The sequence below is a fragment of the Microcebus murinus genome, chromosome 2, assembly GCF_040939455.1.
Source record: "Microcebus murinus isolate Inina chromosome 2, M.murinus_Inina_mat1.0, whole genome shotgun sequence".
Taxonomy (NCBI): Eukaryota; Metazoa; Chordata; class Mammalia; order Primates; family Cheirogaleidae; genus Microcebus; species Microcebus murinus.
In genome coordinates, this window is record NC_134105.1 from 118502473 (window position 1) to 118519793 (window position 17321).

The 17321-nt window shown below is 37.4% G+C and overlaps 1 protein-coding gene across 6 annotated transcripts in view; it reads left to right on the top strand.

Moving 5' to 3' along the window:
* DNM3 (dynamin 3) overlaps positions 1–17321 on the top strand; it is a 515120-nt gene that overhangs the window by 411023 nt on the left and 86776 nt on the right. For 3 of the 6 annotated variants that reach the window (XM_012765123.2, XM_012765125.2, XM_012765129.3), the window contains 2 exons: positions 4029–4140; positions 11687–11698. In XM_012765123.2, the coding sequence (XP_012620577.2) occupies positions 4029–4140; positions 11687–11698 (124 nt within the window). The remainder of the gene's footprint in view (positions 1–4028; positions 4141–11686; positions 11699–17321) is intronic. The other 3 variants (XM_012765124.2, XM_076000385.1, XM_012765128.2) reach the window with 1 other exon arrangement.

A 17321-nucleotide genomic window follows, 5' to 3' on the forward strand; every position in this document is an offset into this window, starting at 1 on the left:
TTGCTCATCACTGTTTTCTCTCGTCTTAATCTTTCCTCATCTTGAATGCTCTCATTCTCTGCAGGTTCATCTGGTGTTGTTTTAACGCTCACCCTCCTTTACTATTTTCCTCCTTTGGTATGTGCATGATATCCTGGCTGGGTATAGGACTCCAATTCTACAGTCCTCTCAAGAGTCCATGGATATTATTAATATTTCTTTGCCTTATACTTTTTGAATGTTCAGTACCAGTCTAATGCTTTTTCCTTTATAAACAACTTGCTGTTTCTTTACAGAAAACCTTAAAATATTTTCTTTATCTCAGAGCTCAGGAATTAGATTAGCGAATGCCTAAGTGGTATCTTTTCTCATAAATTCCACTTGAAATTGTGCTTTTGATATACACTTTCTAAAATACAGAGAAAGAAATTTCTTTAAAAAAAATAGTTTCTCTTTCTCTCTCTCCTTTTTTAGAGACAGTGTCTCACTCTATTGTCCAGGCTGGAGTGCAGTAGCACAACCATAGCTCACTGCAGCCTAATACTCCTACACTCAAACAATCCTTCTACCTCAACCTCCCAAGTAGCTGGGACTACAGGCACATGCTACTGTGCATGGATAATTTTTTAATTTTTTATAAAAACAAGGTCTCACTGTTGCCCAGGCTGGTCTTGAACCCCCACCTCAACCTCCCAAAGTGCTGGGATGGATTATAGGTATGAGCCATCATACCCAGAAAGTTTCTCTTTTATCATTGTTTTTCTCCTCTCATCTGCCTTTTCTTTTTCTGGAATTCCTATTACTATTTATGGGCTAGATGTGCTGGGTCTTTATTCCACACTCTCATAATTTCTCTCTCTTTATATTTTCCACTTCTGTTAAATCTTCAAAGCTACCAATTCTATTATGAATTTTGATCCTTTCCTTTGACTTATCTATTCAGTATTTTAATTTAAAAATCATACTTTTTATAATAGTTGCAGGAAATCTTTCTTAATGCTGTATGCATACCTTTTCAAGTATTTTTTATTCTTCTATCTTCTGCTTCCCCCAAAAGTTTCTGCTTCATTGATGGACTGTCGTGATTGCTTTCTTCATTCTTTTTCTCTCTGCCTATTAGACCTCCTTAGGTGTCCTTTCATTTTCATTTGTTCATTGTGGCCCAGGTCCAGCTGCTGGGTGCTTTGAGTGGACTGGTCTCCTAAGCATGGGAAGACACATTCATCTCAGTCATCACGAGTCAGTAATAGGGAAGTTGCCAGTTACCTCCACAGGTAGGCCTTTCTTCTGCATTAGGATAGAGAAAACTCAACAATACTTCTCTAGGGCCAGAGGACCGGGCACACTATAAGATCCTGTGATCGTTGAGGGACAGCTCTACCAAGGGTCTGCTCTATGCTGGTTCTTATCCTAGAGCTCACTTGCTATGGTCACAAAGCTCTTGTCCAGCCCAGAGCAAGAAAGTATACAACAGCTGTGAGCTCTCTTGCTCACACCTACCTAAGTACCAGCCTTAATATCTGCTTGACTCTAGAAAAGAGGATGTGTTTGACCTGAGTGGGAAGAGGAGAGGAAATGGAGGATAGTTAAGCCATCATCTTCCTAGAATCCCCTGGGGATGTAATGGTTAATGGTGAACATAAAAATGATGCATGTTCTGTCTTCATGGAGTTTATGGGCTAGTTTGGAAGATAGACATTAATCAAAATAAATAAGAGAGAGAGAGAAAGAAAAAAGAGAGAGGGAGGGAGGAAGGAAGGAAGGAATAAGGGAAAAGGAAAAGAAACATATAATTTTGAAACCACATATGTGATAAGTACTGTGAAGAAAACATAAATAGAAATGTGAAAAAATGTGTGAAAAAGGAGCTGACTGGGTAGGAATATCAGAGAAGTGATGTGTGAGGAAGCCATGTCTGAGTTGAGATCCCCACAAAAAGTAGGGGTTAACTGTGTAAAAGAGAGGTGGCAAGAGAGCTCCAGGCAGACAGCAGCATATTCAAAGGCACTGGGAGTAAGCATGGCATATTTGGTACATTTGAGGAACAAAAGAAAGCAGTTTGGCTGGAGCAGAAAGAGCAATGTGTGCAAAGAAGCCATAGAGGAAGGTAATGACTGGCCAGACTTTCGGGGCTTTGTGGGGTGTCTTAGGAAGTATTGCCTTTTCCAAAAAGCAGGTAGCCAGTGGAGCATCCTACTTCAGAAGATCGTGAGGATTCGGTGCAGAGAACAAATTTCAAAGGGCCATGGGTTACCAGGAAACCAGTGAAGAGGCTGGTAATTGTCCCAGAGGGAGATGATGATCATAAGACCCATTTAAAGAGAAGGACACATGGCATACCTGTAATCCTAGCACTCTGGGAGGCCAAGGCGGGAGGATTGCTTGAGCTCAGGAGTTCTAGACCAGCCTGAGCAAAAGAGAGACTCCATCTCTACTGAAAATAGAAAAATTTAGCTAGGGGTGGTGAGCGTTCACCTGCAGTCCCAGCTGCTCAGAAGGCTGAGACAGGAGGATTGCTTGAGCCAGGAGTTTGAGGTTGCAGTGAGCAAGGATGATACCACTGCACTCTAGCTGGGGCGACAGAGTGAGAATCCGTCTCAAAAGAAAAAAAAGAGGAGGACACTTTTAGATAGTAAAATGGAAGAGCGGTGGTGAGAGATTGGAAGGTGTTAAAAATATCCTCAAAATATTTGGTTGCTGCATGAAATGAGAACATTGCAAGAAGACCAAGTTGGAAATCCCCAGTTCAGTTGTTCGTGTCAAGGTTGGTTTCAGTATTCAAGAAGAGAAGTTCAATGGACAGTAGAACTTTGGGGCAGGTCTAGACAGGAGATGTAAACATGTGAGCCATCTGATATAGTGGAAATCAAGACTCTAGGGCATGCGTGAGCACACCTTGGGAGAAACTAAGGAAAGAAGTTAATCTCGTATATTGCTAGTTTCTGTCTAAATTAGACTTATCTTTTCTGGAAAGGTAATTGGGAGTATGTAAAAATGATCATAGCTTTTGATCCGGTAACTCTATTTATTGGACTCTATCTTCAGAAAATAATAGTAGTAAATGTGACAAATGTTCATAGATAAAAATATTCTTTTAAGCTTTATTTATGATAGCAAAACCCAAAAGGAAATGATTTAATTATCTAATATTAGGAAGAGGTTAAGTAAATTATCATACATTTATATTAATGAATATTATGCCATTATAATTTGATCTTTATAAAGCTTTGGTGGCATAATTAAATGGCCACGATATAACAGTAGGTGAAAAAGCAGAACACAAAATTAATAGAGAGCTAGAGAGGAAAGGAGGGAGGGAGGTAGAACCTCAAAGTCTGGAAATTGCATAGAACAAGCATATAAGAAAATAAGGTTCTTTCTAAGCAGTGGAATCTGGATGATTGTTACCATTTTTATACTTTCATTTACTTTCCAAATTTCTCAAAATATGCATGAATTACATGTTTTTGTATTATTTTATTACCAGAAAAAAATAAAATTATAGTATTCTCCCATTTATAAACATGCACTTCACAGTCATCTCATGGTATGAAACATTGGTTATCAGTCTTGCCTTTTCACATTTGATGAACATTTCTGTTTTGATTATGGCATAGTCTTTTAGGTTGGTAAGATTATTGCCATACATCTTAAAAGTTTTACAAGCTATTTAGTCATTATTGAAGCTTGCAAAATAGCTTCTGAAAATTGGTCTAATTACTGGGCAATTGCAAATTCCTTTTCCACAGCACAACTTCTCATTGTATGGTACCCATTGTGTCATATTAAGTACATTTGTATTTCCTTTTTTAATTGCTTAGCAGTATAGACAGTTTCAAGTTCTTTTGTGTGAATTCTTTTCTTTTATAAAAAAATTGTTATAAATACATATAGGAACTCGTTAATTTTATTTAAGTTATTTTGTTTTCCTCCAGTGACTGTCAGAGAACTATCCATTTGGATTGTCATTTAAATCATCGTCTGCAGTAATATAAAATCATTTCAGATTTGATTCAAAACTGAAAGCATGATTTTTGTTTTAACTGCAGGAATGTATACAAAGACTATCGCTTCCTTGAGCTGGCCTGTGATTCACAGGAGGATGTAGACAGCTGGAAGGCATCTCTGCTAAGAGCTGGAGTCTATCCTGATAAATCTTCAGTAAGTTGGCTGTATCTCTTACTTAAAAATTAGTATTAACCGTGTTTAAGAAAATCTATTAATTCTATATACTATATGCTGGAGAAACTAGTTTTCTTATTAACTTAATTCATTTGACACACTTTTAAGTAAGACTTTGCTTATTCTTTTTACTTTGTTTTTTCACATAGAAATTTTTTCTATTTGACTTCTCTGTTAAGAAGTTAATCAGCATATTTGTCAAAGAAAATGCCCTAATTTGGCATAGAACATAATGTATGCAATCTCAGACCAAAAGAAAGATTTTCATTTTATTTTAAAGTTTTATTTTCTTCTATGTGCTATGCCATATGTGTTGTGGTATTAATGCAAGCAATATATCATCAATCATAACACTAATATTTTCTGTTCTTAAAAATATACTTATTTTTATAAAAATCTCTTTTCATTAAGTTCATAGTTCTACCTGCATACAAACTCCCATTAATATCATCATGACTGTGAAAGAACAAAAAAATATAATACATTGTTATTCCCACTTATCTTTATTAATATACTTCAAGTGTCTTGGAGACACTTCTCTCATTCAAGTTAATAAACAGACCTTCCCTTGCGTCCTTTGGAAAGTGTAATATTGCACAGACTAGTCTGAATTTAAACAGAAGTCTCACTTAACATTTGCACATCCTCTGAGATGGGCTGCTGCCGAGCGGATCTCTGCACTGGCCGCTTCTCCGAATCTTTACAACGCCCAGGTTGCTCCCCAGAACTAAAGCACCAAGGCTGAGTGTTGGGGAGTTAGTCCCGCTTGACTCTCGTGGTACTTACTTGGCTCTTGATCACTTTATAGGACTGATCACGCACATGTTGGGTCATTCGTAGGTTCAAAATAGCAATCAAGTCTTTTTAAGAGAAAGTCAGAGATACGGGTGCAACGTGGGCCAATTGAAGCATTTCCAAAGGGATTTCAGGCCTGACCACTTCCCTGGGGTTACACTGGAATTTAACAGTCCCAGGGGTAAAGGATTAAAGATTCATGCCAAGATGTTTGCCTGTTTGCTGTTATTTTCACTCATACATAGACCTCTTTACCTCTTTCCTCTTACACCTGTCTGGCTGGCATCTAAAACAATGAATTTCCCCCAGCATGCCCCGTGCCTTCCAAATGGAAGTTACATCAGATGCCTTCCTGTTGACACCCAGGTACAGAAGTATCGGTGTATGATTTTCACAACTGTCCCGTTTGTCCTCTGTCGTGTGCATACAGATTTGCACAGATATGTACCACTCTGAAGACTACATATGGATTAGTATAAAAACCCAAGCACTACCTTTGCTTTTGTTTTCAATTTGAATCATTATTTATTACTCTTACCATTAATGGTAATGTGTTTAATTTCACAACTACTCTATATTAAAATGCACATATACTTAATTTTTTATTCATTCATTCCACAAAAACTTGTGAGCATGTGCTTTTTGCCAGGCACTGTTCTAGGTACCGGTGACACAGTAAGGTCCTGCCCCCACAGAACAGACATTAAACAAGTGAATAAACAACTATTCTGTAGTTATCTGTGTTGAAGATGGTGATGGCTCTACAAAAAAATTAGCTAAGGTAAGAGGACAGTAAGAGTGAGGTGCAGGTGAGCTTTATTTTAGTAAAGGTGATAAGGGAGACTCTGAAGAGTTGACATTCGAGTAGGCTTCTCAGGAGAGGAGGGAGGAAATGAGATGGCAGGCTGGAGGAGAGTGTTTGGGCAGAGGACTGCAAGTGCAAAACCAAGCTCAGTGTCTTAGAGGACCAACAAGAAGGTCAGTGTGTCTGGAACACCGTGAGGGAGGACAAAGGTGGTAGGTGGTTAACAAAGAAGGTGGGCAGAGCCTTGAAGGAAGTAGTGAAGAGCCTTTAGAATTTTAGTCTGAGTGAGATAGGAAGCCATTACTGGGTTTCAAGCCACTTAGTGGCATGATAAGATCTACCTGTGTAAAAGCTCCCTACGGCTAGGAATTATGAGAAGTAGTAGAACATGTGGATTCAAGCACAGACTCTAGTGTCAAACTACCTATATTTAAATTCCAGATGCTCTCTTATAAGCTGTGAGGTCTTGGGCAGGTTACCTGGCCTTTTTACATTTTAAGATTCTCATTTCTAGAATGAAGATAACACTAGTCCCTTATTGGGTGATTGATAGGATTAAATGAGATAATGCAGGAAAGGCATTGAACAGGGTGGGCACAAATAAGCACAAGTAAGCACTCTTTTTATTTATGATAATAATTAATAGGATTATTACTACTATCATTTTCATCACAAACTATTTTCTTTAATAGCTACGGGAGGGTTAAAATACTGTGGATATTGTAATACAGCCCAGTGAGATTGTAAATACTTTATGCTATTTTCTGTCTTCTAAATATGCTTGGTTATATAAAATATCAGTGTGTGTGTATGTATCTTCCATAAAATGCAGATATAATATCTGTGAAAATGTTTTATTAAGTCAAGATTTTATAAATTAAACCTAATTTAAATGCAACAGTCAAGTTTGCTATTTAAAAAAAATTATGTAATGCGTCTTTTGTGAGGGAATAACTGTCTTGGAAAATCAAAATTACTCATTCCCCAGTAAGTTTTTATAAGTTTATAACTTAATATGTTTTTATAAGTCTGGATTTTTATGTGTCTATAACTCTACACCAAAAGGACAGTCAAAGAAATATTTTCTATTTTTAATTGGAATATTCAAGGAAATCTAGAGATAATCCTACATAGTGTTTTAATTCTTTTTACATAATTTTTATTTGTTTATAAACACCTGTTTGGTGCCGTTGCTTGGAAGATCAAGACAAAGGGGTTTTTACTATATACCAAAAGCAAGACAGGAAATTAAACTTAGCAGTGCACCATGAATGTTGCTTTTGCTTAGTTTTTTTATCATAAACAGTATTTGCATTTCTAATGCACTATGTACCCTACAGGTCATATCACACGATTGCTTGACCCTCAGAGTCAAGGCAATTAATGTCTTCAATGGCAGCGAACTACTGAAATCAATCAAGCAGAGTGCTTATCTAAAGTTTCCATTTTGTGAATATTCTCACTTATATTTGGGAGGAGAGAATTACTTTCAGGTAGTTCTTCCTAATGTAGAAAGATTTGATGAAAACAGTTAACCTAATAACAGATGCCTCTGTCTAAGTAAATTTTTAGGATTTCCGAATAGCACGTCATTTTGCTTTTGTATCAATAAACCACTGAGTCGACAACTGATACCCTAATAACGAAACACTTATGTGTCATAGATGGATATGAGTCTAAACTCACCAAGTTCTGCTTTCTGCACAAATACCTCCATTTTGATGGGAAAGAAATTTATACATAGATCATTTTTTAACATTGAAAAAGTTTGACATCATTTAGAGAAGTAGCCATCACCCAAATTTGAATGAAATGGTGTTTTGAACAAATTTTTTTAATATGCACACTTTTTTATAATATTCGCACCACATTTTCTTCCATCACATGCAAGTGATGGAATGTTTTTATGTCACTCGTGAAAAGGTTCCCATTTCTTTTGTCTTTCAAGTCATTTCTCTTTAGGTTTTCTGAAGAATCTGTTTCATCCCTTCCACTCCCTTTCCTCCCTTCAGACTTTCCCTTCATCTGTCACCGTTAACATGGACGCCAGGATCTCAAAGATAAAGAAAATGCAGTTCCTACTCACTAGGAATTCCAAGTCTAGTGAAAGAGATGCAAATAAATATTCCTCTACAATATGGTAACTACAGTGATATCCATATGAAATGCGACAGCCCAACCCTTTTCCCATGTGTGTTTTCCAGTCGCCTTCTATTTTCCCATGTGCAATTTCTAATTACTTTCACTCCTTTGAGCTTTCTGGATCCAAAGCAAATCATAGAATTCTTATGTGAGCAGAAGGGTGGCCCTAACATAGAAATCAGAGTCCTGGGTTCAGACCACTGACTTACTCTCTGAGCTCACACATAACTTCCTCTGTGTCACAGATTTAGCTTTCTGCCAGTCACCTGATATTTTGGAGCAGCCAGTTATTTAAAAAACATATTTAAATCTGAATTTGGATTTAGGAGAATTTTATTTTTCTTTTAGCTCTAAATTGAAATTAAAATTACAATTACTATAAAATTGAAATTATAATTACTATAAAATTTTGTATTGTTAAATAAGTGTACAAGACTTTTACATAGTTTCAAAGTAAAAATGTTTCTAGTGGATTGTCATTTTCACTGATGAGACTGAGATACAATGTGTGTGTATTAGTGGTTAGAGGCTACAATGAAAGATTTTTAAAATATTCTTTTGCTTTCTCCTGTACATAAATTTTTCTGTAAATATGATTACAAATAAATGTGAATTTGATTAAATGTATAAGGACCATGAGATAACAAACAGTTAACTTTTCTGGTAGTCTTGCAGGCTTACAGTATGACTTAAATTATATGTAAACATTAAGGAATTCCAAATTCAAGTTCTTTGAAACATGATGTGTGCAGTAGAAGGAGGTAGACTTTAAGTCAAATCCTCTCACAGTCGAATCTTGAGCCTGCCATTCATTAACTGTGTGGCTCAAGCAACTTATTTAACAACCTCTAGTTGTTTATTCTCTAAACTCAAAATAGTACCTTCCTCAGAGTGACTTTGTAGGATTAAATGAAGATTCTTGTGCATCACAACTGGCTCTGCCTTCAACTAGGTGAATGTGTGCAATGCCCTATAGCCTTCATTTTTATTATTCAAAGTCATTAATGTGCCCACGAAGCTATAATTCCCAGTTTAGTAGTACTTTCCTTTCTTTGGAAACTAGCAGTGGGCTTTGGGGATATCTGTTGGCTGAGGAAGCTGAGTTGTTTAACAGAAGCCCTGATGTGGCCTGGGGGGGACAGGCCAGCCTTAAGCTCCGGCAGCCAGTCAGGAGTGAGCAGAGAGGGCCTTGGGAAGTGAGAACTCACAGGCTCGCCCTCAGGTGCCTGCCAGCTGCCCAGCTGGAAACAGCAACCTGCATGCAGATCCACACATGCCCGGAAACTAATGGGGTGCAAATTCAGTTTTGCATATTTAAGTCCAACACCTCAGAGCTTTTTAAGAGGTTTCTATTAGCTCTCTCTCTACACACACACATATATACATAAATTGAATATAGAATATATATAATAGAAATATATATAGCTAATGTGTGTGTGTGTGTGTGTGTGTGTGTGTGTATTCCTCGCCAATAGTGTATTTTTTCTTAAGAGATTCAAACTGATAGTAGAAAGTGAAACACCCTGGAACTTCACTATTGTTTCTGAACTCAGGGCTCTCCCAGCAAAAACTGATGTTTTTAGGACTGCTTTGCAGATTGAAACCATCTTACAGTGAAATCCTTTTGTTACTTGAGAAATTCCTCTTGGGTAGACTCTAAAAGTGAATTTTTCTCTGTGTCAAATAATAGAGGAAAGGGACTCTGTATCATTCTAGGGGGAGAAGAGGAATGGCCATGGACCTCCATAAATATTTGTTAAAGTGATGAGGACCACTTGTATGCTTTTATTCAACAACCCAATTAAACAAGACTTAAAATGCCTGACGCTTAGCCCACTACACATAACTTTATTCTCAGGTTTTTCTGCAGAATGTAGAGCAGCTAAATGGCCAATTCTCAATAGCTTTGGTTTTTCTTCAATGGAAGTGCTTTCAGAGACCTAGACATAAATTGCTGCCACACGGCACGGTGAGGGGAATTACAAAGCATTTATATTCACCATTCATGACTGTATGCCGCTCTCAGAAGAGACACTTGGGAAATGATTGAATGAAACAAGAAATGGCCAAGCCACACCACGTCCTCTGCTTGTGTATTTCTTGTATTTAAGGATTAAGGCCTCCTACTCTGTGACATCATTGTTGCCACTACAAACAGAGCCATCTGCCATCGAGTGGGGAAGCCAGTCATTCCCTAACGTGCAGAAATACTTGGTTGAACTCCTGAAACTTATTTGGTAGATCAAAAGCTGCACTGCTGTGGAATGCAATAAACTCCATCTGTTCGAGGTATTTTCAGCAATTTTGCCCCTCTTTGTTGAACCAGGATCCCATTATTCTCTATAATAGACTTTTACTCCTGATAAAATTCCCAGTGGGGATCTTTATTGCCTTATTGAACAGTTGGTGCAGTCTTTACAAAGGACTCTCTTTTTCCCCTTCATTCATTCTTATACCATTATTTATGTCTTAGATAAGCCCGTGCGTTAACAGTTATATCACGGCAGTCACAGTGCCAGGAAACTTCTCTACACCATTTTATCAGTGCCTTTAAATGTATGGTTCCTTTATTAAATATGATGGCCGTGATGGTCCCTAGATTAGGCATTTCCCCAGAGTTGCCAATTGGCATTATTTTCTAGAAGACACACTCTCCTAGGATCATTGCCTTACGGCTCTCCAGAAAGTTTCTGGGTATAGTATATCCCCCTCCACATCCTCTGCTTAAAACTAAATGCCGGATCTGCGGCCTGGCCTCGTCCCCGCCCTGCCCTAGGTCTCCTCGCAGATGCACACGCTTCACTCACAGCCCTCTCCAGCCCTGCGTCTCCGCGAGCTCCTTCTGGGCCCCTGTGGGGAGAGCTCCTCTCTGGTCCCGGCCCCGTCCCCAGCACGTCTCCCCCACTGCATCTGACCTTGTGAGCACGCGGGCTGCCCGGGAGTAATGAATCACCGTCTTATTTTTTTAGGCCATATGTGAGTTAAATTGTTTGATATAAATCATGCTCTTGCAGCTCCGGTTTGAAACAGGAGAGCCATTTGCCTGCCGCCTGCCGCTGGCTGCTCTGTGTCTGGACCCGGAGTGTCACTTGTGGAAACGACCACATTTTTGCGACTAACCTTTCCAGACCCATTTCTTGAATGTGGACCCGTGTTTATTTTGGCGGCATCCTCACCATAGAGTCTTCGCTCCCCCTGCCAACCCTAGGCAAAACTCATAATTTACAAAATAAAGGAATGGTACAGATCGAGGTCGTAACTTGGTCTGCTTACCCTGTCTCCCCAGAACCACCCACTCCTTTCCTCTCTTTTCCTTTTTTTTTTTTCTTTTTTCCACCTTCTTTGAAACCAAGGATGCAGTGTTTGTTTAAAAATGCACTGGCTGATGAAATTTTCCACTGCTTGGCATGTGGGAGGAGGGGCTGTCAGGAAAGAGCAGGCAACACACTAAATGCTCTGCCTTTCATGCTAACAGTTCACTCATTACCAATTCAGACCCACTCTTTTTGGCCAGGTTCCCATTCCCCAAGTACTCTGAGTAGAAAGAAAGAGAGGAAATCTCTGTCATCATTTTCTGCTGTTCTGAACATATGATTTCATATAACCTGAGTGGATCTTTGGACTTGTCCATGAGCTCTGGACGCTGTATGTGTATGTATGGGATGTCAGTGAATGGTTAAATTATTTATTTTGACTTTGCTCTCACAAGAAAAACTTCATCATTTTAAAATAATTTTATGTTTAACATATTTCTCTTTCTTTTTCTTGCGGCTACACGCACAGGGGAACAACAAAGTAAGTTCTTTGTCCTGCGGCAGCCCCCCTCCACCCCTGCATGCCTTGACAGAGTGTCGCTGTGCATGTTGGAATGACCGTCATCTGTCACAGTGCACAGATTGCACGGGGTGTGCATGTGTGTGGGGGGGTGTTTGCACTAACATAAGGGCTGCTCTGTTTTGACCTTTTGGAAGGGAAACATATTATGGGCTGTTATTGGGCAGTTTCAGAGAGGTTGATATTATAAAGAAAGAGCTGGGCGCCAAGAGCAGAGATTATGAAGACTTAATAAGGAGGCCTCTTCCCCAGAAAGGGTACGGCAATCTGATGAAACTCAGCGCAGCTGAAGTTTTTGACTAGCCATCAAAGCTCTTATGTGCATGTGCAGTTATAAAAACCCCAAACGGGAGTCTTAAATAGCAGTGTGGCTGGCTTGGTTGAGGAAACCGAACGAGATCAGAGCGCTGGCTTTGAAGGTGTCTTGAAATGGAGGGAGGAGGGTGGAGTCAACATTTCACTTGGCTTCTGCACCCTGATGTCTTCCACCTGGATGGAAGCGGGAGGGTGTGGGGAGCCCAGGGGGAGGCCAAAATGTGTACGGTTGACTTGTGAAGCACACATGAGCGGTGGAAATTGTTTTAATGTTGTTATTATAACAATTTAGTAGTTCATAGAGTTGCTGGTTTGTTTAAATTTTAATACAACTTTTCCCAAAGATTAGAACTACTTTTGAATTAAATTGGAAATATAATTAAAATGTAGTTTGGGAAGATGGTCTTAAGTTTAGCAGGGTGATTTGTTTTCTTATTTTTTTTCCTATGGAGATATATTAATGCTTCATCTTACCAGGTGGCCCACTTAAAATGGGCCTCGTTGAATACAATAAGAATTGAAAAGAATGTTATAGAAGAGTTGGCCTGCATATTTAAACCAGCTGGAATTCATCGGAATTGCTATTCATAAGCCATACATACAGAATGTGAAACAAATGTGGGAAATCTTTTGCAGTTTAATTTGATGGAATGTGCTATTAGGGGATAAGTTGACATTGGTGGTTGGTATTGAAAATGTATCACTTTATAAATTTATATCTTGATACAACTGCTTATGACCCAAGTAATAATATTTAATAAAGTTAAAATATTACCAGGAAAGCACAAGATGAGCATTTGTGAAGGAGTAAAGAGGCGAACTCAGCCCACTTATGGTGCACTTTTTTAAAAAACAGCAGGTAACTTTTGAAACTGATTAAAGATTCCTTCTACAAAGTGAAGGATAGTATTTATAATGAATATTACCACTTGGAAAAGAAATTTGGACAAAATATAAAAACTCATATTTTAGTTCTTATACCATATGATATATTTCAATTCCTGGGTAGGAAGTCTGTCTAATCCTGGTCCCTTGCATTACACTGAATCTCTGTCTGGAATTTCATGTGCTTCATTTCTTGTTTGAAGAAAAAAATTCTTTAAAAAGTACTGTGGGCTAATTACGAGTGCACTAATAGAGAGTCTGTGCATGCTGAAGGCCAGGGAACTAGCTGCTGACATTTGGGGGAGGTGCTAACTCTTAGACCACTCAAGAAGCATTTATGATTTGTCTCTTTCACTAGTGATTCGCTCATGACTTACGAGCATTTTTAAATTCCCAAAAGAAAACACATCTCCATAGCAGGAGTCATCTATTTGTTGTGTTCTGTTTGATTAATTTCTTCTGGATAGTAAATATTCAGTTTAATACAGTTTACTGTTTTTCAAATCATCAAACACAATGAGCAGTAAAATTCAAAAATTGTACAGTGTCGCTCATTAAGGGTGCCTGTAAGGATGACGTGGGAGGCCCTCCAAGGTCTCCAGGCACCCATGGTCACCATCTGCACCCCGAACACTTGTGCACGTGCTGTGGGGGGTCTTCGGATGCCGGTGAGAGGCAGAGTGTTAGCCGAAAGGTATCAAAGATGCAAGCATTTAGTGTTTTGATTTTGAGTGACAGAGTGGATACTTGGGAGGTGCTGGTATTTATTGCCCCATGACTTATTTTTAATTGTTATGAATAAACGATAGTTCATAAAAATATAATGCTTATGCTTTTAAAATATAACCATTACACTGACCATAGATTTTGGCATGAAATGAGCCTCCTCAAATCATAAATAGCACATCTGCATGTTATTTTCCTGTAGCTTAGAATTTCAGTATAAATGGAAAACACTGGAATACAAGCTGTGCTGTCTCCAGAGTATAGATCTGGATTCTTCAAAAGAAGAATATGAGATTCTTTTTTCCCTCCCATGCTGGAATGCGTGTTCTGAATTGTCCCCAAGGCAACATACCTGACTTGCTGCCTGCCATATACATGAGCCAGCTGTAAAGTGTGACTCATTGTACATTCACAAAGGCTGATTGTTTATGTAGCGCTTGGCATTTTATTATTTATGATATTAACCAGACTCTAAAGAAAATGAAATCTGCTCAGCTAACGTTCCTAAGATGAGCAGGATGGATTTATCTCCCGCGTGCATTTAAGTGTAGTGCACACACACTTAATCTGGGGTACGTGGATCAGTGTACTATTGTTCCTGCTATTTGTTTTCTCAGGGACGGCTAAATTGATCTGCTTCATCCATCTTTAGATTATACTTAGAGTTTGGGAGAGAATCCTCTAGACTCCAGGAAAACTAACTTCTATAATAGTATAGAAGCATATTTAGATATACATTATGAATGCATGATGGAATGAAATACCAAGATTCACATTTCTCCTTGAGCAATCATATGTATTTTGTTATTTCTCCTTAAAAAGCAAATTTTCCTTTTGTAAGGAGATCACAGTTGCTTAGGAAAAATTTTCCTTCCAGGCCTATTACTTATTTTTCCCTTTGAAAATGTTTTTCTGTTGGCATAGTGATATTCTAAATTGCTTCGGGTAGAGTCTATCTCCTCTTAAGATGGGTTTCCCTGGACCACAGATTTTAAGTCAGTGTCTTCATTAGAAGACAGGAATCCAGGACACCCTGAATCAGTTTTGGGAATGGGAACTAATATATACAGTAACAGGGAGGTAGTTTTGTTTTCCAAATTTGTTTGGTGAGTATAAATGTAAATCAGAATGTCATTTTCAGAACTGAGAACTTCAGGTAAAAATTAATCTCAATGGTTTGTCCCAGAGAGAAGCTGTTTAATTTCCTTCATTAATTTGGTGTCTTCTTTTGGTGGACATTTCTAGAAATTTAGTAGGCTTTTTAATTTTATTTCTTTATTAAAGACTTTAAGTTTCAGGTAAATATTTTTGATAGTAAGTTAGGCAAACTAAAGATACAGAAAAACTTTAAATGTAAGGAATAAAAATATATCAAAAGCTCTCAAATTTCTTAATGATGTTGGTACAAATAAATAAATGAAAATAATGAAATAAATGAAAACTAAAAAGAATCATAGATTCAGAAATTAATGCTGCAAAAAGTTTTCAGTTAAAGGAAAAAGCTATGTTTAACCTCTTCCCTTATGAATCTTTTATTACTTTTAAAAGAGAAATTTACAATCACTCTACTTAACTTCAGTCTTTTTAAACTAAAGGATTCTTATATTTTCCCCAGCAGAAGTATAATGTTGACTATATTTCTTCGAGAAAAGGATCATTTGAAAAGGAGAAATAGAACATAAACATGTTAAAACAGAATGGAATTTTTAAATTATTTTGTCTTTATTAAGTTCAGGTTAGGTTAAATGTAATAATTTTATAGTTATTGGAGGGTTTTGATATTTAAGAAAGGAAGAATGAAAGGAAAATCAGATTTGAACACCTGTTTTTATAGCATTTAAAAATACTTGGGGCTAGGTATGGTGGCTCACACTTATAATCCCAGAACTTTGGGATGCCAAGGCAGGATTGTTTGAGGCCAGGAGTTCAAGACCAGCCTGTGCAACAAAGCAAGACCCTATCTGTACAAAAAAATTTATAGAAATACAAACGTTGTCTAGTGGTTTACCAACACATTCAGCAAGGGCAGTAGACATGGTCAGTCTCTATTAGTGGGAAAAATAGTTATTACTTCAAGTACTTATTTGGGTGATCCATTGGATTCTAGCGGCTATTTACAAAGATATTACAAAGATAAGAGTTTGCCAACTCAAATCTAACCAAAAATGTATGCTGATGAGCACATATGTTAAATCCATGTTTATTTGTTATGCCTTTTTATGCCAGACCTTAAACTCCTAAATTATTTTCCTTGGTCATGTGTGAGAGAATACAGATAGCCCCTGAAAACTTATCCTCACAACCTGCAAATGTCTTACTGGTGATGTGTGTTATGGTCTTGGCCAATGAAAGAAGCAGGGAGTACAGTGTCATGTACATTTCTTCTCTAATGTTTAAAATGCATGACTAAAAGTTAGAACAGTCTAAGCAGCTTAGATATAGTCAACTCAATTAGGATTATTCATTTTATTTGAATAAAGTATGTGCTTTCCCTGATTTTCTTAGAGAAGTTTATCAAATGTATTGCCCTGGGATTTGAAGAAAGCCCCCATCTGGTTGACTACGTTTATGCATAATCCAATAAGGATATTGTTAAAGTAAAAAGAAAGAATGAAAACTCACTGGCCTCAAAGTGTTATTTTAGTTCCATGTGTATATAAAAATAAATTCTCTCTCAATCATTGCAACACCAGTAAACCTTTGGTTCTTTTTTGGCAAACCGCCTTAAAAGAGCATTGTTAATGCCTAGTTTTGGAACCCCCTGACTTTAATCATAACCAGTTGGAGGAAGGGACTATTTAATAGAGGGTAGAAAACTTTGAGAAGCAAATTGGAATCTATATTATGTTCCCAAATTTATTGATCTTGCTAAATAGACTCTCTAGGGAAGCAAGAGTGGATCTGCTGCTCAGAGACCTCATAGTGGATGACAGTAGAGGAACTTGTGAAGGGCATTTGGGGTTTATTTATATATTTTTATTTTCTCTGTTGTGTGAAAAATGAAGGAACTTCTCTCTGGTTAATGGAAAATAATGTTTAAGATATCATGGCAGTTTTGACATATTTTCTCTCACAGTATTGCAGACATCTTTTTGTATGCTTCATGATATTTACAGATGGAATTGGTTTAACACTGCTCAAATAATAAAAGAATTTCTTTATACCTGTTTTGAATTCATGTGATTATCAAGTATGATTTTAAAAGTTACATTGTGATAAGCTTTGTTTTGAAATTTAAGCCTTTATAGAGCAGCTTTATCTAAAAGTAGACATTCACTGGTTAATTTATCTTAATGTGTTTAGAACACTGTACAGTGAAATCATGCAGAATCATCACAGCAGGGAGAGCTTAAGAGCCTTCTTCCTATCTTTGGCAGAGCAACTAGGCAAAAACCAAAATGAAAATGGATATGATCAGTATAGGAAATAAACTTGATTCAAAAGATATTATATGTGTTTCAAAAGATATTATATGCGTATGCTTAAAAAATATATAGTTATTGAATATCTAGTAAACTACAGAAAATTAGAGACATATGCCAAATTTTAAATGTAAAAACCTATCTAGTTACAAATGAGAAAACACACTCCAAAATGGATCCAAATGGAAATTAGTACTTAATTTACCAACTATTTGGAATATAACAGTGAATATATT